Raw genomic sequence first — 23164 nt, 5'->3', positions numbered from 1 at the left:
AGCCCAATATTTTTTCTCCTGCCCTGGCAGGGGGTTGGACTTGAAGACCTATAAGGTCCCTTCCAACCCTACTTCTATGATTCTATGATATTAATTTTACTTATGAGAGGGGAAATTGTTTATGTGATCAGGCAGCACATGAAAAATTAAAGTAGTATTGCTCTTAATATTGAATGGCATAATTATTTAAAGTGAATTTAAGACCTGATCCAAAGTATATGAAGTCAGTATAAAGATACACAGGTACAGCAATCACAGGATAAAGCTTCAGCATATCACCCTGGCGATGTCTTAAGCTGGATCTGCAAGTATCACCTCTAGAAGACAGAAAGATGCTAATTGTCCATTTCCTTTCAATTATTGGCCAGTCTGCTGAGGTTGTGGCTGGGGATGCTGTCTATGACATCTTTCTACTGTATATGCTCTCTTTTCCTGATTACAGTAAATCATTGTCACTTAAAGAAACATCTTTTTTTCCCAGCTTGGTCAAATGCAAGAAGACTGATTGTAGAGAAGACTATATGGAAAGAAATGAAGATTCATTTTTAAAAGATGATACCGAAAGAAGAGTGAAACATCCAGTTGTGTGTCAAACATCTGCCTATTCCCTATTCAATACCAAGAGCGAGGATCCCAACTCACAGATTTCTCAGATGCCTTCAATTCTTCGAGCAGATGAAGAGACACAGCTGAGCCAGTTGGATGAATACACAGTTCTCACCATGTTACAGGAACTTGCAGAAATGTTGCATTTCTTTGCTAGTTATGAAATAATTTTCCCTCAGGGACTTATAAATGTCCTGAACTATACCTGGAGAGAGCTCTCTGAAGGTGCTGATTACAGCAAATGGTGCCGGAAGTCACTAACATGCGAAAGCCAAAGCCTGGGGAGAGGCCAAGCATTGGATGAATATGACAAGATGGTTCCTAGGTCTGAGTGCATAGGCTATGAAACTGCTGAAAATGCAAAAGTTTGTCAGCGTAAGAGTGGCGTTTTACATGGTGCAAAGGAAAAAAATCTGGAAACTGCATCAAATAGGACTCTAGGAAACAAAGGTAAGTACACTGTACAAAAGTGTTCTATTCTAATAGGTAGGTATGAAAATACAGCCAAACTAGAGCACAGGTAGAAAAAAAATATCTTGGCTAGACTACAGGCTGGGTAGGCATCTGTTGTGATTCATTGCGAAGTATTGTTTTTGAGCATTATGAAATAGCCTTGCAGCTGGAGTGAGAGGTACCAACACTTGGGAAAACTACAGTGAAACTGGGCAACATTTCAAAGCATTTTTCAAAGCGTGTTCAGTTTTCTATTTCAAGGTGAGTAAAGGAATAACTATCTGGAGCCAAAAGGATCATCTGTATCCAAAGCATATTACACAACAAACACCAATGCTGTAATAATCACCAGAGAGCTGCTGGTCTTAGACAAGTCTCATTCAGCAATTTGTAAGCAACTGCAGGTGTCTCCTTAACAGACAGCATTTGTTTTAGAAAATCTGTATGTGTTTATGTGTTCACATAATTCAGCATATTTATATGCCCTTTGATGCTTTTTTCCTTTTCTTTAGCTCCCGTCGCACAACATGCTACCCAGTTACCTATCACAATCAGTTTCTCACTATCATCCAAACACTGTGAGGAAAGAGGTAAGATGTTAACAGTCCCAAAGCCAACAGATTTCTTTCTTTTGTTTAGAAAGAAACAACATGCCCCTTCTATATGTTTGGTACTAGGTGTCTGTGACAAACTAATACCAACAGGTAAGACAGGCATGGTATTCCCTTATGCTTAAGTTAAGGCAACTATATGAGTGAGGTTGGTTATAAAACAAAATATCAAAAGAAAAATCTGAAAACGGAACAAAATTTCAATGTCTGCTTCAGCCAGAGAGACCACAAGCCCCCTAGGTCTATTCTCTCCGTAGCTGTATGTTTATATATCCACCTCACAATCTCCTTTCTGCTAGTAACGTTCATCAGTTGTCCTTTGAGGAATGCCTTCAGACCTGTCTGAGGAATACAGGACAAATCACTGTTTTAAGATAAGATTTTAAGTCCATGCCTGCTAGAAACTGTTTAGGCCCCTTACCCTGTTACCTATCTTTTTCCTTTAAAGAGGACAGTTATGCATTGGGTTGCAATGCCAATCACATGGTAGTAAACCTAACTGTTTATAGATTATGTGGTCTAATAAGATGATATAGAGTGAACTTAGGGTGCTTGTAGATGTGTGGGGACACTGCTTTGACTTGCTGAAATTACAGTGCATTGGAGCAAACTTGATTAACCAAGTCTGCTCAAGTGTGCTAATTAGCATGCTCCATCAGCCTCTGTCTCTCCTGTATCAGCATCCCTGCACTTCAAAAATGGAATTGTGGGCATTTTAACTAAACCTTGTTCAATGAGATTTAGTTAAAGCACCCCTACTGCCATTTTGAAGTGCAGAGATGCTGATACATGAGACACTGCAGATGCTTTAATTAGAGTGTCTCTCAGAGCCTCTCTAATTAAAGTGCTCCCCCCCAACCCTAAAGCATGTGTAAAAACACACCTAGTGTTTAACATAATGTTATTGATTGCATTTCTTTAAAAATATAATATTTTATACAACTCTTCTTCCCATCTTCCTTGGAGTTGGTCAGGTGGCTTATTGCCCATATTCTACATGTGATCAGAGTATAGAGCTTAAATTCCTGGACAGATAACAGGTGAAAGTGCTGCAGAGGCAGCAAATACAACCTCTGGAAGCCAAGAATCAGTACAGTGAGAGCCTCCATGACTATGTATGTTGTGGTGTGAAAAGACTGTAGTCTTCAATCTTGTTCTGAAAAACTTTAGACTTATTTGATTTTCTGGCATCACTTACTTTGCCTGGGTATGTAGGCATAAGAGAACAGCCCTGATGCAACATCAAGTCTAGTTTGACCATGAACAGGTCAAACTGGTTAGGACTTACTGTTCTAGCTTCTGCAGAGCTGGACAGCCTAACTGTTCAAATTTTTCAGTGATTTCAGGATCATTTGCCAATTTGATCACACATTCCTTCAACACTCAAGGTTTTGTTCCGCACATTTCTACCATAACATCACTTATTATGGATTTCCCAACAGCAAGCGTGTGCCCAGGGTCTGTCTGGGGTAGCCAGCTCTCATCAGAAAAATCTTTTTTCCTGTTCCGTGTTGCATGGTGGTCCCATTTGCCCTAGTCTAGTACTACAAGCTTCCCTCCTTTTATGGGTAAGGGATAAGCAAGAACTACTTGGTCCCCCATTCTGTTACTGTTGACCTGACCAAAAAGTCTCCTGCTATCTGCCTGACTTTGTCTTGCAGGTGTGCATAAGTCAGGTATTTCAAGAGTATAGTACACTGAGCTTTATAGCTTGAATACCATAAATTGCTATTTTGCTTCTCTGGTTATGTGTAGCAGCATACTCTCTTTTACCTCTTCTGGATCTTTTGAAGTGTCTCATAGTCATTTCATGGGCATGCCAGTGGAAACAATGATCAAACCTTAACTATTCCTCTCTGCCTTATTTTGAGAAAATGCTATGAAAATGACAGACCATTTTAGGGAATTGTGGGAGTTGAATTTGTTCTTTCACAGTCCCTTGGGCTCCCACAAAGCTTTTGAAACAAAATACTCCTTGGAGATGTACTAGGAACTGTGTGAAAGGTACTCGGAGGGCAGTGCATTCACCAAGTGGAATGGACCCAGAAAAGGAAAGCTAGTGTTAAGACACAGCACCATACTGCTTATACCAACAAAACCCCAATGAGTCAGTGGTGAAGATGTGTCCCAATTCTCCAGTGATTTTTTTTTCTGGCATTAAGACTCTGTAGTATGCTGCATCCAGCCCATCTCAGCAACAACAGTGGGCCTCTCTGGCTGTAGGGCAAATAAATAGTGGCTGAAACTTCAGCAGGTTTGAAGTTTGGATGCGGTTCAGATAAACATCGACCCTGGAACTTATCTGAATTATCTAGTCCTTTGAATAATTCTCTCTCCATAGATGCCTTTGTTCTTTGTTTTTTAACCAAAGGAACTTGGAATGCACTTTCTCTCCTACTAACATTGTATTGTATATAGCAAAGAAGCTGGTTAAGGAAATAAACAACTATGGAAACTTCATCATTGTATCAACAAGCCTTACATTGTATTGGCAATGCCTTGGATCAACATTTAAAAGATTGCTCTCTTGCTATAGCTAATTCTGACCTCTCCTTTTGTTTCTTAAGGTTGGATTTTTCAGTGTTCAGACTCAAAGTCAGAAGATCTTGACTGGAAAATACCATATGTCTGGGCAGTGGAGAGACTCCGACAAGCACAGCAACAAATGTATCGAACTGGGGTTTCAGTTTCCTTTCATTCTTATTGGGGTTAACCTCTATGGCAGTGTCTTTATGGTATTATTAACTGAAATGATAGGAGATTATTCAAACAATCTGAATTGATAATGTAGAGATCATTATTTCTCTGAAGATTTTTGAAACTCAGTTAAACCTTCACTATTTATAAAAAGAAAAAAAAATGCACCTTTTAATTTTTAACAATATCAGCAGAAACATTTTGGAGGAATAACGGTTGGCCAGGATTAATCTTGTCATTAATTTTGAGTAAATGTTTTATATCACAGTCACAACAGCTTGTTTAAATATATTTTGCAACAGAAAACATCTTGACCTATGAATACTACTATACAAAATACAGAATAGCACTCTGGGTGCATGTACACATGTGCATTTACTACACACTAACCGAAATTACTGCTCAGTACGGGTGCATATCTACACATGCACACTCATGCTGCACAGTAAATTGGCAATTTATGCCAACTTGAGCATAAATTTTATACCTGCATCCTGCAGGTATCAAATTTATGCCTGATTAGTTACTGCATAGTAACACACATGTAAATGCCTTACTGCACAGTAACATTGTGTGCGTGTGTGTGGACTGACTTGGAAATAACTTTAGTCCCAAGTCAGCCCACATACAGTGTTAATGTGCTTTAATGCCTGCACATGTAGATGCCGGCCTGTTCCAACACGGTAAATTTAAGCCGGCATAAATGCACATGTAGACACGCCCAGTTTCTACAAAATATTCCTGCAAAATACTACACAGACTTCTGTCCTCAGTCAGGGTTTGAGAGAGGACTGGGATATAAGGCCCAAAGGACTACATTGTTCAGACAACTAAGGGTCCACTAAGTACTCTTGAGAGGGCAGCAGTAGCAAAGAACCCCTGTGTCTACCTGTTCCCATTCTTTATACACTAAACCATGGATGTCAGACTCATCTGGCCCTATGGGCTGGATGAGTGACATGGCCCAGCACAGGCTGGATCAAGCAAACGGGCCCCCAGATGCTGGGCCCTTTCCCACTTCCCTCCCCTCCATGCCAGATCCAGTGCCTCCTCCAAGATCTGTGCTTCATGCAGCATGGGTCCCAGGGGAGGTGGCTTGAGTGGCAAAGTCCAGACAGGACAGATGCCACATGTAGCACAGATTCCAGACCACCTAGAGTAGTGCCCATTTCAGCTGCAAAGTGGGTGCCATGTGCAGCATGTCTTAAATCTGCAGGAGTAGGTGTCATGTGTGGTGAATGCTCAGGGTGGGTGCTGCATGTGGCACGGTTTCCAGAGTGGCCAGAACAGGCACCACATGCAGTATGCATCCCAGGCCCTGCCCATGGGGCCAGTCTGGGTCAATTCAGTCCCCAGCACTAAACCCAGAAATGGGGCAGCAGAGCTTCCATTCTAAAGCACACTAGAGACAAAGCTCTCAAGAACAGTGTGGGGTGCCCTCAGGGTGGCTTCACTGCCTCTTTTCCAGGTTTTGTGCATGCAGAACATGTGGGCATGGTGTGCTTCTCCTATGTCTGATCCTCGACTAGCATATGGGATTTTATGCTACTATTCTCCTACAATAAAACTTATACCAGGACTAATTAGGCCTGAGTCAGGGAGCTGCAACAAGATCCCATCAGCTGTCACATATGGACACAGTGGACAGTTAGGGCCTACCTACTATAGGCACCAGGTTAAGAAACAGATCAGGCTTAATTAGGAGTCATGAAGACAATTACTAAATATAAATACCAATAACATATAAAAGCATATATTAAGATTAATCTGTGTAGATTTGTGAGTACAGCATAGTTTCTAAACATTAATCCCTATAAGGGAAACCCTTGCTATTTGTGCATTTGGCATTCATGGTTTCAAATATTAGCAAATGCCAAACCCGCATCTTAAATACCCGTAAAGGAGCTCCTCAGGATCTCTGTGCTTGCCACCACCATGCTCCTGCCATTGCCAGTGCACCATGCCCCACCCCAGTTGCTGGGGGCACTGCATTTATGAGCATAGATGGTGTTCATGAACACAGTGCCTTATTCATGGATTTCTCCATTTGCAGGAGATACATTCTCATATCCCCCACAAATAGCAAGGGTCTCCTGTATTTTAACACCCCTCTGATTATTTAGTATTTTGGCTATAGTAATATACAAATTAGGTTTATTAATTGTTTATCTTGTATCTTAGATAAAAACAAATATTAAGAGTATATTTATTAGGGTTGATCAAATAATGTATGTAATAATTATCAGGAATACTAGAGGGCATGAGCCAGTCCAGGGTCAGTAGTTGGGAGTGCAGGGAGCTTTCTGAGCTCACTGTATGCAGAGCTCTGGCAAGACTTGCACTTATCAGTCAATGACTTCAAAGAGCTCACTGTGCATATATGGCACAGCAGAAGGGGTGTGTGACTGCATCAGTGTCCCACTTTGATCCACCCCTGCTAGGAAAGATCAATTTGGGGGTTTGCACAAAGGGACTTAAAAGCAAGGTGAGGTCCAGCAAAGAGTGGAATTAAAAAACTAAGTTAAGCACCCAAGTCTCCTCTACAGAGAATGGGGAGAGTTCAGTACCTGAAAATGGGATTCACAGGCCAGCCAGTAGGAAATGCTGAAGAGGAATGCATCTGAAATCCCATCTCTGTCCTAGATTTAGGCAGCTAACTGCAGTCCTGAGTTAGGTACTGGAGACTGGGATTTGCAGTTCAAATTCTGATTTGTCAGCTTGGATGCCTAAATGATTCCTTTGGGCACTCTTTTCTTTGAAAGTCAATGGTGCCCAGCCTAGTATTTAGAATGCCCAGGGTGTGGGAGACTTGGGTCCAGTGCCCTCCTCAGTGGAAGGGAGCTCCAAGCCCCCATCTCCTACCTCTTAGGAAAGTGTCCCAGCCAACACGTCTTAGATTGTTCTAAATGGGGCACTCTCCATCCCTTGCATTCAACCTTGGAAACTACAGAAAGAAATGAATGAGGCACGGGGCTAGAGAGAGAGAGCAAGCAAAAGAGACTTTGACTATGTAGCTCACTGATGAAGGTATTTCCCTAGGAGGAGGGAAATCAGAAAACACACACAGGAAAGGAGACATGTGGCAGCAGTTTTTCACTCCCATCCTGGCTTTTTCAAACACTTGAAGAAAGGCTGCTTTGCTGACCTGGGTTTTACACCCTGACCCCAAGATTCCTTGTGCATCTTTGCATCCAAGAATAATTGGATGCACAAAAATAAACCATAAAAACCTTAAAAGTACATCATGTTTGGAGCTGATGGGAGATGTCAATTTGTTTCACTTTGAGCTTATAGAAGGATGCTGAACCTGGGTCTCCCACGTTTGACAAGTATTCTCCATAAGGGCAAAGACAAGAATTACCTTCCACAGATGCTGAACATATTTCCTCTATAAGGTTTCCATAACAAAATGGCCCATCTGTTTGGAATTGAAATCCTGAACCTGGGCAGTTGCCAGATTCTAGGCCAGCACTCTAGCATTTGACTGTTATTGAATGCTTATATTTAGCTTGGTCAGCACAAAGTTATACTTAGTACTAATTTTTTTATTTTTTACAGAATCAAAAATGTAAGAAATCTTGGCTAACAGACAGGAATGCCTCTCAGATTTCTACTAGCTAATGTATAGCTTTACTGAGAAATGACCAACTTTTGTAGCAACTTTGCTTCCTAATGACTGTATTTTATATAAAGCTTTTGACATAACTTGGCTGTTTTAATATCTGCTCAAATTCTATTATATAAAAGTATGTACAAAATGTTATAAGTGAAAAGTCTGACAAGAATAAGTCTGACAAGAAAAGCTGGCAAGATTAAACCAAAACTAGTAGACAGAATTCTGATTTAGCCATCCCTCAGTTCTGGTTATGTTTATTTCTCGTGATCAGCTAGAATACTGAAATATACAGAAATATTACTGTCAATATTTTTTTTATATTTCAATATTGTTGTTGCTTATAAAAATGAAGTAAAAAAGTAAAAGGCAGCAATAAAAGTCTGCAAGGTCAAAGCTGATCTAGGGGTTAAAGTGCAAGAGTAGGAGCCTGGAGACCTGGGAACAGATCTTCAACTGGCTCAAACTATGGGCCCCCCTTGTTAGCAAGAGATCTCTGACAACTGATACCAGCAAAGTATCTGCTTTGTGGTCTTCAGTTCCAGACCAGCCACAGGCCTGTTATGTGATCTCATGCAATGAGTTTGACCCCTCTCAGTCTGAATTTCCCATCTCTGAAACGGGCATAAATAATATTGATTTGGTGAGACTTTATTTACTGAATGATTATAAAACTCCTTGAGATCTTCAGCTGAAAGGTCTTTTAGAAGTGCTAGTAGTCATGATTGTAAAGAAATTTAGTACCAAAAAAGGCTTTTTAGGAGTGGCTATCAAGAGGAACCAGCAAATGGGGGGGGAACAGAACAGAAGGAACAAGCTGCATTTTTCTGATACTCCAGGTGAAAATTCAGACCTACTGCTTTTGTCATTGTTCCTGTAGGTACATAATAGCCAAACCTTTTTAAACAGGAGCTCTTCCCTCTGAGAACCAGTCACATTGTATCATGCAACTTCTACCACTACTGACAGCACACATTGCCAGTGTACAATGAGCAAATGTGGACAGACATTTAGCAATGTCAGTATTGATTGGCTGGGGTTTTTCAAAAGTGCTTAAGGGATTTGGATTCCTGCTTAAGTTAATAGCTTTGACAATCTCTTACTAAACTGGAAAAATATTTAACCAAACTTTGTAGCTTTTATTTAGCCAAACTTTCATTTAAATTACTGTCAGTTTTGCCTGGGTAAAACTGACAGGTTTTATTCCACTGGGAAGTTATAAAAAGGTTTATTTTTCCCCTCCTTTTTCTCTTCTCCAAACAGAAATGATCGGCTATCCAAGCTGAAATCTGCAGGATTTGACAAGCCAGTCATTCTCCGCCACTATGGTGATGGTGGGAGAGAAATCTTCAACAAGAAACTTAAGAGACAGACCTCTAAAACATTCGCATTTGAGCTGCTGAATGGAAAACCGCAAATACCAACAATTAAGCAGATGGACCCAGCATGGAAAAAACTGCATTATGGGCTAACTGACGGCTCATCATTGGTTTAGTATCCTTTAGGTTTAATACAGTAGAAGTGAATGGAGATTGGGGGACAGTTTCAACAGGTGAAAAACTGATTTGGCTTTTTTTTCTTAAAGCATTAAATCTTAGGAAAATTCAGAAGAGCAAAGCATTGTCATTTTGTTATCTGCTTATTGGTATGTATTGATATGGCAACAGCATGTAGGTAAGGCAAGAGTCAGGCCAAGACTAAGCAAATGGGCCCACACATATACTCTCCCCCTCCAACCCAACCCCCCGGCCAAAAAATATATTTTTTTAATTATAGCTAGTCTTTTATTTTAATTGAAACTGGGACATATCAAGAGCTACAGCGTAATCCGCTGAAGTATTATGCCTTTAACCTGAACAAACAGAACTTTAATTAATTTTACTCTGGGGCACTACCCTATAGTGTCAAGTATAATCTGATCCATGGGGAAATGTATACCTGCTAACCCTAAGAGAAGCCAAAACAGGAAGCACACTCCTGAGTCGCAGAACATTTCTCTATTTCCTATTGGTCTATACCAGCAGGAATTTACCATCTACTTCTCTCTCTCTGATTCAGCAAATAAGGTGAATCCTGTAGGCAAGGCTCTGCCCATTCTCCAACCCTCCTTGACCACCCACTCCAAGAAAGGTTGAAAAGCAAGTGGCCCCACTTTTTCTTATATTCCAGGTCACAAGATCTTTGTAGTCCATTAAGGCCACATCCACATGGATAGGGGCAGGCATTTGTAGTGTGGGTTTGGAGCAGCAGAAATAGCGTGCCGCTACATTGTGCTGCAGTGCACCCACCTGCTCATGCAGTCTGCAGTGGGACACATTCTCCCGCTGCTCCATGTGCTGTGGAGGGCAAGGAGGTTGTCTGGGGCACAGGGTGCCTCAGCATTGGGCTAGCTGGCAGGAAGCCCCCACTCTGAGGCACTCTGCCCCAGCCAGCTGGGGTGCAGCACATGGAGATGTGCTGCCTGATGTGGCAAGATCATAGTGCGCAACTTCTTTGTGGCACCACAAACTGCACATGTTGCATGTTAAACCATGCCCCATGCTGCTGATTTGCAGTACTGGGGCAAATTTGCTACCGGGATTTCCTGGTAGCAATAAAAATACCATGAGAAAAAAGCAGTACAAAGCACACCAAAGTGCTGTGTGCTGGCACAAATGTGGAGATAGGGGAGTAGGCAGCCCAGCTGGCAGAATAAGGGCACTTACTCTGCCCTGGGCTGCCTGCTCCCCCATCTCTGCATGCTGTAGAGCTCCTGCACTGAGGAACTCTGCACCCCAACCAGCCACCCCCCGTCTGTCTGGGGTGCAGGGTGCCTCGAGACAGGGGAGCAGGCAGCCCTGGGCTGGGATTCTTAGCTCTTGGCATGGGCATGTAACATAAATCACAAGCCTGAAGTTAGGTTATCAGGAAAACAAGCAAACAAACAAACAAACCCACTTCCTTGACTCAGACTTCTGCTATCCTTCTGAGCATCTGGCAGCTTGCCAAAGCTATTCTGATCTCCCAGGTGGGGGTGTATACACCAACATATTCAGTGACTCTCCCAGTCAGACCATACTTGGAACCTTTACACCTTCTGGGCATGGCAGTATTTGCTTTTCTAACAGGTAAGTATTTGCCTTAAAAAAGACATGCTACTATACTGTGTACTATACAAGGCAATATAATAGGCACTGTACCTAATATGGTACTCAAAGCCACGACTGAGTGAGTGTGAGATCTTGGGTAATCAAACCCCAGCATCATCTGATTTTTGAAGCTGAGTGGAGACCATTTTGAATATTTATCTCCTGATTTATACAATGAAATAGCAACAAAACATCAAATCTCCTGAAGAGAGAAACCTTGCACATGGGAAGGGAGACATGGCAACAGCTGTTCACTCCCATCCTGGCTCTCAAACACTTGAAGAAAGGCTACTCTGTTGAGCCTCCATACCACAAGCAATGGAGACCATGCAACATCATCTCCATAACATCGTAGACCAGGGGTCAGCAACCCCCAGCACGCGTGCCGAGCAGGGCATGCAAGGCCATTTTGCTCGGTACATCACTGCCAGCCTGGGCTCTAAGCACCTGCTGCCAGCCATGGAGCCCAGGCTGCTCCGGGCAACAGCATGTTGGCGCTCTGGCACCTTCCAAGGTAGACATTGTGTTTTTTTCAGCACTCCAGCCAAAAAACATTGCCTACCCCTGTCCTAGACCATGAAACATGGCCTAGGACAGGGGTGGGCAATTTTTTTGGCTGGATGGCCATTTAATGAGTTTTGGTGACCTGTCAAGGGCCACATCCATTTCTCTCTCCCTGTCTCTCTTGGTATCTTCTCTTCTCGCTGTCTCTGCCTCTCTCTCCCCCTCCCTTCTTCCCTCCAGAACCCAGACAGAGCTGTAGTTCACCAGGAGTCCCAAGACTCAACTGTGGACCCAGACAGGGACTTCTGCCACGGTGGGTGGGACAGCATCGTCAGCTGTGGGTGCAGCTAGCAGATCCTGGAGTCCTGTCACAGAACCTGCCAGCAGTGTCCACAGTTGATGCCACTGCCCACCTGGCATAGCAAAAGCTCCTTTTTGGGTCCACAGCTGACACTGCCAGCAGGTTCTGGATCAGGGCTCTGAGTGGGAGCTTCTCTGTGCAGGGAAGATGGCATTGTCAGTTCTGGATACCACCAGCAGGTTCTGCCTTGGGGCTCCTGAACTTGCTGGAGGCATCCACAGCTCATATTGCCGCCTGCTGGCTATGGCAGAAGCCTCTGCCCAGGTCCACAGCTGATGCCCCCACATCAAGAGGTGATGCTGCTGGGTGGAAACAGCCCCATCCACCCGCCTGCCCAGCACCACACAGTGGCTGGAGTCAGAGCCACCAACTGCCTGCAGACCAGATCCAATGAGTTGATGACTGCCCAGCCATGGGCCAGATTGAATCTGTCAGTGGCCTAGATTCAGCCTATGGGCTGTATTTTGCCCACCCCTGGTGTAGATCACCTGCTAGTACAGCCTGCAGGAAGACAAGCATTTGTCAGATACCTTCACATAGCGTTCACTGTTTCACAAACATCACAGAGAGTTAAATACTGTTTGTTAAATGTATCATTAGATTGATTTTCATTATATATTTTTCAGTGAATTATGAACTCTGCACTTCTCTATAGAGAGGCAGGAGCTGTTGAATCCTTCTGTGGAGCAATTTATAAATTGCTCCGTAACTGGGCCCTTAATACGAGAAAAAAGTATCTCTATAATAGAATTATCACAGTTGTCTTTAATAGAGTCAAATAATTGCCTTAGTAAATCTCAGTTAAGTGCATACTTGAGACCCTTAATTGTAAATAATGTAGTTCTTGAACACCACACACACTTTTCCACCCGAAGTCAGCCCCTCCCTGCAAACTGGGGTGTGTGTATTAAGCAGGGAAGTTGATTTTCTGACTGGGATAGAAGCACCTGTTTTGATCCCTGCTCCACAGTGCTATTGCTATTCAGGCAGATGAGAGAGTCAATTGGCTCAATGGTCATTGTTGCTTACTCTACAGGTGTTAATGATTCCCCCCACCCCTCTTGTTTTTAATGGTTTTGAGGTTCCACTAATCAAGCCAAACATTTTTGGGGTAATTTTGCTGTCTGGTTCTTGTCTGTGTCTTCCTGTGTAACAGCCTTGGCAACTAGCTGTTTTCAGAATCAGAGATCCACCTATCAAGAACAGTCTTCAGCAACAGCTAGTGCTTCTACTTTAGTAAAGCAGGAAAGTGAGGGTAAGTCAGTTGAAGATTAGGCTCTGTCCCTGCTGGAAAAATCTTTTTTCTTCATTCTGTCTTTCACAAACACGGTGTGTATTATATTCTGGTATTTTGATTTTAGTTCTATTTTATTTCTTTTACTGGATTTAATTTAATCTGCCATCTTTGTGTTGTACAATATTACTTTCAATGTTTTTTCTGACTCCAACAACCAGTTATCCTTTTATTTCATTTGAGGTTGGGCTGGGATGCCTGTAGGCCATAATTCAGCAACCTACAGCTCATGGACCAGATTTGACTCTGACAAAGAAGTCTGATCTGGCAGAGAGGAAGAGGTGGGATGGAGCTGTTCCATGCCACTAATCTCCACCACAGCATTTATTTCAACTGTGAAGCTTGCTGCTCCTCTGCATTTGTGCTTCCTCCTGGGTAGAGGGGTCCGGTCTGTAATGAGGGTGAATGCAGGCAGCTGGCTGTTCTGAGGGACTGAGACTTCTGGCCACAGCCATGACAGAGTCGCAAGCTGTAGCCTGCACCAGCAAAAGGCTACCCACCCTTGCTTTAGGCAATTCAGTTAAAGACACCAATAATTAAAAGCACATCCAACAAAAGGCTATAGGAAGAAACTGGCATTCTGAATATTCATTATAAAATTTCAAGTGCAGTCAAAAGAGAACACCACTTTACATATCCACACAGGAGCAGGGCATGTGCGTGCATGCATGCATACATGTGTGTGTGTATGCTGCCCACCCCCCCACATTCTCCTGTCTAACAGAAATGTACATTTAAATGATTTACACAGAAGACGTTTCAGTCCCATTTAAAGCATGTAGCCATAAATGAGAACACATCCTTTTTAGGAGCATAATAACTATATACTTGTTGTGCAATGCTCAGCATTTTTATATGTGGTAAGTACACTTTATTACTGTTGTTTACCCACCATTTAGACTCCCCTTTAACTTCTCTTTTATAGTCCTTGATTGTTAGCCAACAACATAATATTCTGAGATAAGAAATACATGTTCTGGAAAGTTGAATAAAGACTAGAGTGGAGTAACAATGTGACATGCAAGTGCCTGCAGCTGGAAAGAAATCATGTAGTGTGGGTTTATCATCACCTGGCTGAACATGCCCTTCGAGTCTGAGCAATATGACAGTCATCGTTTTGTGGAACCTGTACTTTTTTTTAGGTCAGGGTGGGTAGTCTTTTAAACCTCCTTTTTGTTGTTTTTTTTTACAGAATTTTAAACCTTTTTATAAGGCTTATAACCTTTTCTGAAAAAAATGTGTTTTTAAAGTAAATACATGCATTCAAAAATTCTCAATTAAAAATATTGAAAATTTGAGCTGCGTCTCCCCCGGGTAACTCTATGATGATAGGAAAACAAGCAAAATCATATGAGGGGCAAAACACAGTTTTTAAGTCAGATTCTTAAAACTGTTTTCTTATTGTTAGTACATCCTTAAGTCCAAATCCCAGTGAGACTTTAAGAAATGTCTTTCTTAAAGATTTGTCACCCTGGCCCTTTATTTACACTAAGATGTAAAATCTTTCCGTCTGAATATGAGACTTTCCAACAGAACCAGGGAAGAGTAAATAGGACATCCTTGGTATCTCTAAAGATACAAAAAATAAAAAGTTAAAAACCTTATCATACCTTTTGTGTATAGCTTATAGAAACAAAAAGCCCATGTTTGGATTTTTAAAAATCCTTTGCAGAGTTTCAGATTACCTTAAAGTCTTTTCTTTGGAATTCAGAATATATTATTTCAAAACATAAGATCCAAGCAGGTCAGCTGGCATGTGTGTGCTGGGGTAGCTACAAGTAATTAGATAAATGCAATAGTATGGTCAGTCTTGCTAACAGAGAAATACAATAGCAGCGTGCCTCAGACAATCAGTTCAAGGGTCTTAACAACATACTCTTTTGGGGTTGATAAACATGTGACTTCACCTAACCTTCTTCTTCCTTCAACTTCATGCTTGCATGTGAAGAATTCCATTACTCATTACTCATCAAGAATGGCCTAAGAATAAGAAAGTGTCATATTAAAAGTCACAATGCATTACACACCAGTTTTTCAAACATTCCTACATTTCATGTAATTATTAAAAGCAGAATTTAATTTCTTTGTGCGTCACTATTCCATCTGTAACAGGCAAAATTATTTATGTAGGCCTCGCAGGTGTGTACCTTGTGAAAAGCTGGCTGAAGTGCTGTCTGTACAAGGTAGTAGGTTAATTTAAAATCACGTGGATCAAAGCAATTTCCTCAGCCTGATTATATTTTACTAAAGTAAACCATGAAAAACTGGTTTCGTGTTTGTGGTTATTTACAGTAACACTGTAGCAATGATGTTTAATCAGCAAGGAGGAGCGATGACTAATAAAGATGGAGAAATAATCAGAAAATGGAAATGGCCTCGGGAGGGAAAGCTTAGTGAGCCAGTTATAATACAGGTAATATTTATACCATTATGTGTTTGATTTTTTTTCTCTTGTTAACTTCTTTCTCAATGCCATTGGGTCTCTGGGAGATTTTGTAATTTCAAGGACAATAACCCGTCACATGTTTCTATCCTCAAAACGCTTTGCAAAGAATAACTACCTATAACTACCTAGAACCCTCAATCCTCATGTAACAGAGCAAGAAATGCCATCTAGCTTTTATTTATGTGGAATCAGAGACAGAGAAATGATAAATGACTTCCTCAGCACTGCTGAGAGAATGGATCCATGAGCTCAGAATCTCCAGTGGACATCCTCCCTGCTAGGAGCAGTTTTTGGAACAGTCTCTTCCAGAATTGTTACTGCTGTTCATGTATCATCTGTGAATGTTTAGTAGCAAGCAACTTGATTTCAGGCCTGATCTGGTGCCACTGAAGTCAAGTGGAAAGCTCCCAGTGACTTCAGTGGTTGTTGGATCAGTTATACAATCCCTGGCAATGAAGGTACAACATTTTGCTTCCAAAATCCTTAAGTAAGCCTTCAGGTTGTGAGTTTGTAAATATACTCACAACTTAAGAGGTCAAGTCAGGTTTAGTTGTTTGCTATCTGACACAGAGCTCCTGGCACTGTGTTTAATACTTTATACAATGAATACAGACAGGAGCCCTGACAGAATGACAGGTAGCTCACAAACACAGATGGTTTCTGTTACTTGGTTGGCTCATGTTACCTAAGCTGGCAGCCCAGCTGGGAAGAAACAAAAATGGCATTGAGACTCCTGCAGCTTCTGTCACTGGTGTTTTCAAATATAACTCTTTTTTTCTCCTGTGAGAATTCAACATTGAAGAAATCTCATGCTAGATCTTTGGCTTTCTCTCTTACAAAGCCTGTAAAGAGGAAAGCATATTATGATGGAAATGTCTCTGGTTCTATTTCTGTCATTTGGATTTTGAACAAAAATTGTCAAATGTATTATCATTAAGAAGACAGGGTTTTTTGGGTAAATATGATATCTTTTATTAGTCCAACTAAATAGTTGGAGAAATTGTTCTTCCCCAGCTTCCGGGCACAAACACCCTTCTTCAGGTGTAAAGACTTTCCCTATGTCTGAAGAAGGGTGTTTGTGCCCAGAAGCTTGCAAAGAACAATTTTTCCAACTATTTAGTTGGTCTAATAAAAGATACCACATTTACCCCAAACACCTTATCTGCCTATGTCCTTATACCAACATAGCTACAATCAACAACTGTAAAGCATGGAAGTTATCATTAAGACTGCATTTAATGTTATTCTAGAATCACAAGAAAAATAAAATACACTTTAATGAATTTCCTGTGAGTGTACCATACCCATAGTTGTGAATAAACTGTGTAAATGGCCTGAAACTATTTCTGACCAAAATTCATCTGCATCTGCAACTCTATTTTGGCAGTATTAGTGTGTGTGCCCATACTGTGGACATAATCAGAATTCAGCACTAATTTTAACCAACAGTGAGGACCATTGTATTGATGACCATCATTTTCAATAGTCAATCCCAAAGTATCATTGTTAACATTTCAAGGCTTCCGACTGCAGTATCTTCTTCCTGGACCATATGAATAAAGACTGTGTAGTTCACAACTGCCCTTTTATTTTAATACAGGTTAATGAATACATCACTGTGAGGATTGCAGGGCGCTTTGCTATTAACATGGTCTACAAATGGCAACATGAAATTGTGCGTTTGTCTTTGTCACCTGTACAGGGTGCGTCTCCTCCACAGTTAGAAGACCTGGTATGTTGCAAATCAAGGTCTATTAAAAATATCAGTCAGTTGACAGCTTCTAAGACAGATAAGCTTACACTGAGACAGCAGCCCTTAATATCAGCCCTTTCATCCTTTGCAATCCCTGCTAATAGGTAGGGATAAATACAGCTTTGCAAGAAGGGTGTATTTCTTAGCAATCCATCTCTTACTACACTATTCCAGCATTTTTAGAAATGTGGAAATAGTAGTAAATTTTTGAGTTTAGAAGCCAAAAGCTTCTTAAATATTTGCTTTGCAGTTATGTTCAAATCAAATTTTTAAACACCTTCCAGTTTACTTTATAAACTTCTTTTTCCCATATGTGAACAAGCAATATGGGAAATTGCATAACGTGCATGCAATTATGGCTCTTATCCAAAAAAATCAACTAACCAAATGGCAGTTTCAAGAAAAGGAATTACATTGATTTTAGGACCCTACATCTAAAATTGCGATCCAAAAAGAACCAAGGCAACCCCAAAAGCACCTATTTGGCCTGAAAGCTCTGTTGCTGCCTGCAGTTATAGTTTTTGCATATGTCCAGAATGCCACAACCTACAGAACAAGGAGCTCTTACCTAAGCCCCATTGTGATTTACAAACCAGGAACCCAGCTGTTTTATATAAATAGCTTCCTCCCAGGATTATTTCAATTTTTTTTTTATCCAGTGACTCTTGTATGTAAAATGCATAAACAGTCCAGTCCTGGAAGGAACTCAAACCCCCTGACCACCGCTGAATACCTGAACCAGCAGCCTAGAGTGTCATGCCTTCTGTGCTCTGTCTTTTAAGCTAAAGAATCTCACATTCCTTTCTGCCCAGAGGCACAGCTTCCAACAGAATGGTGAAGAGCGCCTGCCTTGTTCACCAGCTTTGCTTATAGCCTGGTGGTTAGGAGAGAAGCCGAAGATGTGCATTTTAACCCTCTCAGGCTGAGAAAACCTTAGAACCAGGCCTCCCAATTCCTAGACAAGCACTGTAAGCGCTACTGTTACTTACATGTGGATTTGTACCATGGTGGTACCTAGAGTCAGAAGATGGGGATCCAATTTTGCTAGTTAGTATGAATGCAGGCAACGAAAAGATGCATTTGTACAGCACCTATGGCCATGTGTAGACAAAATGAGGGGCATGTGTGCACAACACTTTAAAGCAAGCAGCCTGGTGCTTCGTTCCTCCTTGGAGGAGTTCTAGTTTGCTGCGCCTTGAGTCATTTAAGGTGCATTACACCACCAAATTTGCTGCAGTGGCTGTAATTCATGAACAAATATGCTGCTGAGGCGTGCAAACACTGACACCATTAAAGTGGTGCAAAACCATATTGTTCATGAATTACAGCCACTGTAGCAAATTTGGTGGTGTAATGCACCTTAAGTGACTCAAGGCGCAGCAAATTAGAACTCCTCCAAGGAATTTTAGTTTGCTGCCCTACCAGCTGTGGAACGAAGCACCAGGCTCCATGCAGCTCAAGGGCTCTGCAGGAAGCCCTGCAGGCAGCCTGGGAAGGCAGGCTCTGCCCAAGAGAGGGGAAAAAAAGGGGCGAGCATGATCTTCTTCTCCCCCACCCCCGAGCCTGCCTGCCTGCCTGAGCTGTGCTGGGGCCCAGTGCTTCCCTCCGCAGCTGCGGTGCCCCCCAGGACCGCCCAAGCTGGGTGCCTGTAGGTGGGTACCCACTGCTGCTACAGAGGGAAGCATCAACCCCTCCACAGCCCAGGGACCGCTCCACCCGTGGGCAGCTCACCCTCCTCTCCCCACTGCCAGAGGCAGGTAAATCGGGTATGTGCACAACACAGTGGCTTAATTGGCCTTAAATTGAAGCAGTGTTTTTCAAAACCCACTGCTTTAATTTAGGGCCCCCGTTTCATCTACACACCCCCTAATACATTCCCACCTTAACCCTTACTGGGGCTTCTTGATGCTCCAACGGTTCAATCAAGACATTGAATCTATTTCTTTTAGTTCTTTGCAATTATGTAGCATCTTCATTTTTTTAAAGTATGTTTCTATTATTTTCTATCACTGTGTTTTCCAGGGCCAGATAGTTACCGGGATTAACTTTTCATCCAAATCAGCAAAAGACTTCTGTAATGAAAACAGGAAAAAATTAAAGGAGAAAGAAACAAAGGTTCTAAAGAAAGAAGTAAGTAGCAAATAAAAAACTCAATCTTAAAATAATTAACTTAATCTTATTGGCATATGTTTTCATCTGTTTATCCTCTAATAATTGTTTGTTTAAAGGGTTTTTTACATTCTTGCCATACAATCATCTTTCCACTGAAAGTGGAAAATATTCTTCCTTAAATTGTTGTTTTTTTTAAGGCCTGATGATTGTAAAGCCACAAAACTGTTTAGGAGAGAGGCTCAGATGGTTCATATTGGCTTTGGTGATGCTGTGCTAATAGCCACCAATTTAAGATTGGGCCCACGGTCTATTACAGAAGTTCCTTTTATTATGTGTTTATACCATTCACATTATGTTGGCCTCTTTTTGGTGTTATTGTGATATCAATATTAGAATCTGTTACTGATTAATCTGTTTCCTAGTAATCCTCTTTGCCAGTAAGTTCCAAAATTTGTAGAGCTAGGTCCTCCAGGTCAATAATCTCCTTGAGCAAGAGTCCAAAATCTTCTGCATCAGAACAGGAATTTATACCTTTTTAGAATTATCCACTATTATTGCTCACTCCTCTCCTTACCAGAGTCATGTGAAAGAGGATTTAACTTTAAATAGCCCATGTAGCAAATATCAGGTAGAGAAAAGAACATTTTGTGAAAGCAAAGATATAGACAAGAGGAATCTGAGTCTTTATTCACTTCCATTGCATCATTAGCTTGATGAAAACTGCACCACAATGGGAATTCTCCACAGATGAGGGGAAGATGGTGGTTTAACTTCTGTCTTTTCCAGCAGCTGCTTTAATTTGCTTTGGAGCTGGGTATGAAGTCTTGGCAGCAGCCTATCCATAGTCACCACTATAGGTGAATGGCATCATAATAGCACTTTGCATTTCAGCAAACCTCTCTTTTAGTCACTCTCCAACACCCATATATACCTGGAACTAAATTGAGTATAATATTTTTAAAGGTCAGAACATTTTTATTTTTATTTTTATTTTTTGTAAGCTGATGGGATTTATTTGCGTCAGTAGCTTAGCAGTTAATGACATTTTAAACAACTGAGTTTATTTCTTCATTATATATTAAACTGTAAAACTACAAAAGTTTAAACTTTGATCTCAGGATGGAGTAGGTCAGTGTCTTTCTTTGTATTTTACCCCTTCACTAAAATGACCTTTTCCTAAGGACGAACTTTAAAAGGGTATGTTCCTCATAGTGTATTGTACATGATGCAAGAATTCCTTTCAGTATATTTCTAAATAAAAAGTAATATTTTACACTATTCCTTTTCACTCCCCAAAAACAAACAAAATAACTTACTCTTTTATGGTACCCAAAATGGTTTACATTTTTTTCAGTTGTCAGTAGTTTTCAAAATTAATTGCAACCACAAAGAAAAACCTCATAAATCAATAAGTGCTTAATTGTCTTGAGCAGAAAACCTTGAAAACATCCAATTTTGATTACTTTCAAGCCAGTTAGCTATATTGTTTATTGGCTTTTCCTCAGAAGACTTCTAAGTGTTATAGTGTTCTTTTGTATTTAAGACTGGTAACAGTACAGATCCCTTTCACATTAGTATCCATTTTTCATGAAGATTTTTTCTCCTTCCTGACAATACTTCATCTGAGCTGAACAGAGTCTTCATTACCAAGGGAAGGGTATAAAAGGTACAGCTCATCTTCCTAATGATAATGCCTCATAAACAATTTATCAGGTGCAAGATTTTTGATGAAGGACAGTATATTGTAGTCAAAGAAAAAGAAAGCCAGATGTAATATCCATTCCTACAATGGCATACTTTGCTCTGTTTTCATGTATAATCTTCTGCTAGTAGTGGTTATTTGGACAAATTATTGGTGAGATGTGAGACTTAGAAAAGATTAATCATGTTAAAAAATTCTTTGTTTTATTTCCTTTAATGCCTTTGGAAATAGCTTGTCTTACAAACTTTAAGATAGATTTTACTGCTTCTTTCAAATATAAGACCCTGAACTAATTCTCAAATGTGGAAAAAACATTTTCAAATGTACTTATTAACAAATTAGGAACTAGGCATTGGCTTGGTAGATCTGGAACATTTTTTTTAAGAATGTAAAATGTCTGGATGAAATCTAACATATAATTTATAAAACACAGCATTTGGATGCATTTCAGCTTGTTAATAAACCCATTATCAGGAGGTTTAGCCATGTAGATTTTTGCTTTAGCAGGAAATTAGTGAGACCATATAATGGAAAATAAGTTTTAATCTTAATTATGGAGAGTTCCTGTTCTGAAGGGAAACAATTGTGGTACAAGATGACCTATTTAAATAACAAATCCAAAATAACTGGGGATGATCTGAATCATTAAAGATGTAAAATTGTGAAAGCTTTATTTTTAAGAGGTAAAGGAGTATCATTTAGGAGATCTTATGTGAATTCTTCTTCTTAGTTTCAAGGTTTAGAATGAAATTTACAAAGATGTGAAAGGATGTCTCTTTCTTAGGTGACCTGGAGACTAATTCTCACTAATTTACAATAACATGTATTACTCTAAAGGGACTCAGATGTGACAGTGCTGGGTATGCCCACCTTTAGAAATTAGGCATTTGGCTTCAATAGCACAGTTCACAAACATGTCTCCCCAGTTCATAAATAGGGAAAGTTGAAGCTTGCTTACATTGTTGCTGTGGCTGATGCTGGATTTGCTGCCACCATGCCGTTGACAAGCCTTTGGGTAACTAAGACTGGGATGTACAAGTATGATATCCTGAGCCAAGGGACTCTTAAGGCAGCTAACAGAAAAGCACTGAAATCCTACTTCATTCCCAGATTTAGGTGCCTCTCTGTAGTCCTGAGTGAAGGCACCCGTGTGAGGCTGGGTCATTACAAAGTTTGTCCAGCAGAGCTGTGTCAGCTAGCAGTGAAAAGATCATAACTAATAACTGACATAAGTCTGCCAGCAAACCTCTTTTGTTTGGATGAGGCCCTGCCAGCAGAAAGCTTTCACCATGTACTACAACTCCTGACAGAGAAATTCTCCAGACAGGCCTTAGAGAACGACCTGGGCTAAGTACTGACAGTCAAAAAGCCTGAGGCTGAATTCACACACAGATTCACAGAAGTTGAGGGCTGGAAGGGACCTTGTGAGGTCATTGGGTCCAGTCCCCCTGATCTGGGCAGGAAAGACTTGATTCAATCTTTGTAGGTTAGTCTAAATTGCGTAGATTAAACTGATAAGTAAGTGAACAGACATTCACTTTTCACTCCGGAAATGTAGCCATATGTCTAGAGCGGCCCAGGCCAGAAGCCAGGGGGCACTAGAGCACGCCACTCTGCTCAGCTGGAGCAGACAGCCCGGTTGAAAGCCCACCTGCCCACCCTGTGAGGGGGGGTTGGAGGGAAGGTGCAAAGCATCCTGGGATGCTGGGGGACTGTGAGTTAACTTGAATCTGGAGGGGAACTGGGACAGAAGTTCAATAAACTGATTTACCCTCAATCAGTTAAATCTGATACTACATCCATCCAGGTTTATCTTAAACTGGTTTCAGCCACTTTGAAAGGTATTTATGTACACTGAAATTTTGTTGTGTTACAGACCTGAAC

The 23164-nt window shown here is 41.1% G+C and overlaps 1 protein-coding gene across 1 annotated transcript in view; it reads left to right on the top strand.

Annotated features, from left to right (window-relative positions):
• The window catches only part of LOC109315949, a 34773-nt gene extending 15016 nt beyond the window's left edge, over positions 1-19757 (top strand). The window contains exons 3-11 of the mRNA XM_019543913.1: positions 482-1056; positions 1572-1649; positions 4238-4337; positions 9244-9474; positions 10938-11087; positions 15560-15680; positions 17314-17445; positions 19489-19596; positions 19695-19757. Of these exons, the coding sequence (XP_019399458.1) occupies positions 482-1056; positions 1572-1649; positions 4238-4337; positions 9244-9474; positions 10938-11087; positions 15560-15680; positions 17314-17445; positions 19489-19596; positions 19695-19757 (1558 nt within the window). The remainder of the gene's footprint in view (positions 1-481; positions 1057-1571; positions 1650-4237; positions 4338-9243; positions 9475-10937; positions 11088-15559; positions 15681-17313; positions 17446-19488; positions 19597-19694) is intronic.
• Positions 19758-23164: the final 3407 nt, after the last annotated feature.

This window comes from Crocodylus porosus, unplaced genomic scaffold (genome assembly GCF_001723895.1).
Source record: "Crocodylus porosus isolate Cpor-Errol unplaced genomic scaffold, CroPor_comp1, whole genome shotgun sequence".
Classification (NCBI taxonomy): domain Eukaryota; kingdom Metazoa; phylum Chordata; order Crocodylia; family Crocodylidae; genus Crocodylus; species Crocodylus porosus.
Note: the sequence above shows the minus strand (reverse complement) of the source record. Positions and strands in the feature narration are given on the sequence as shown.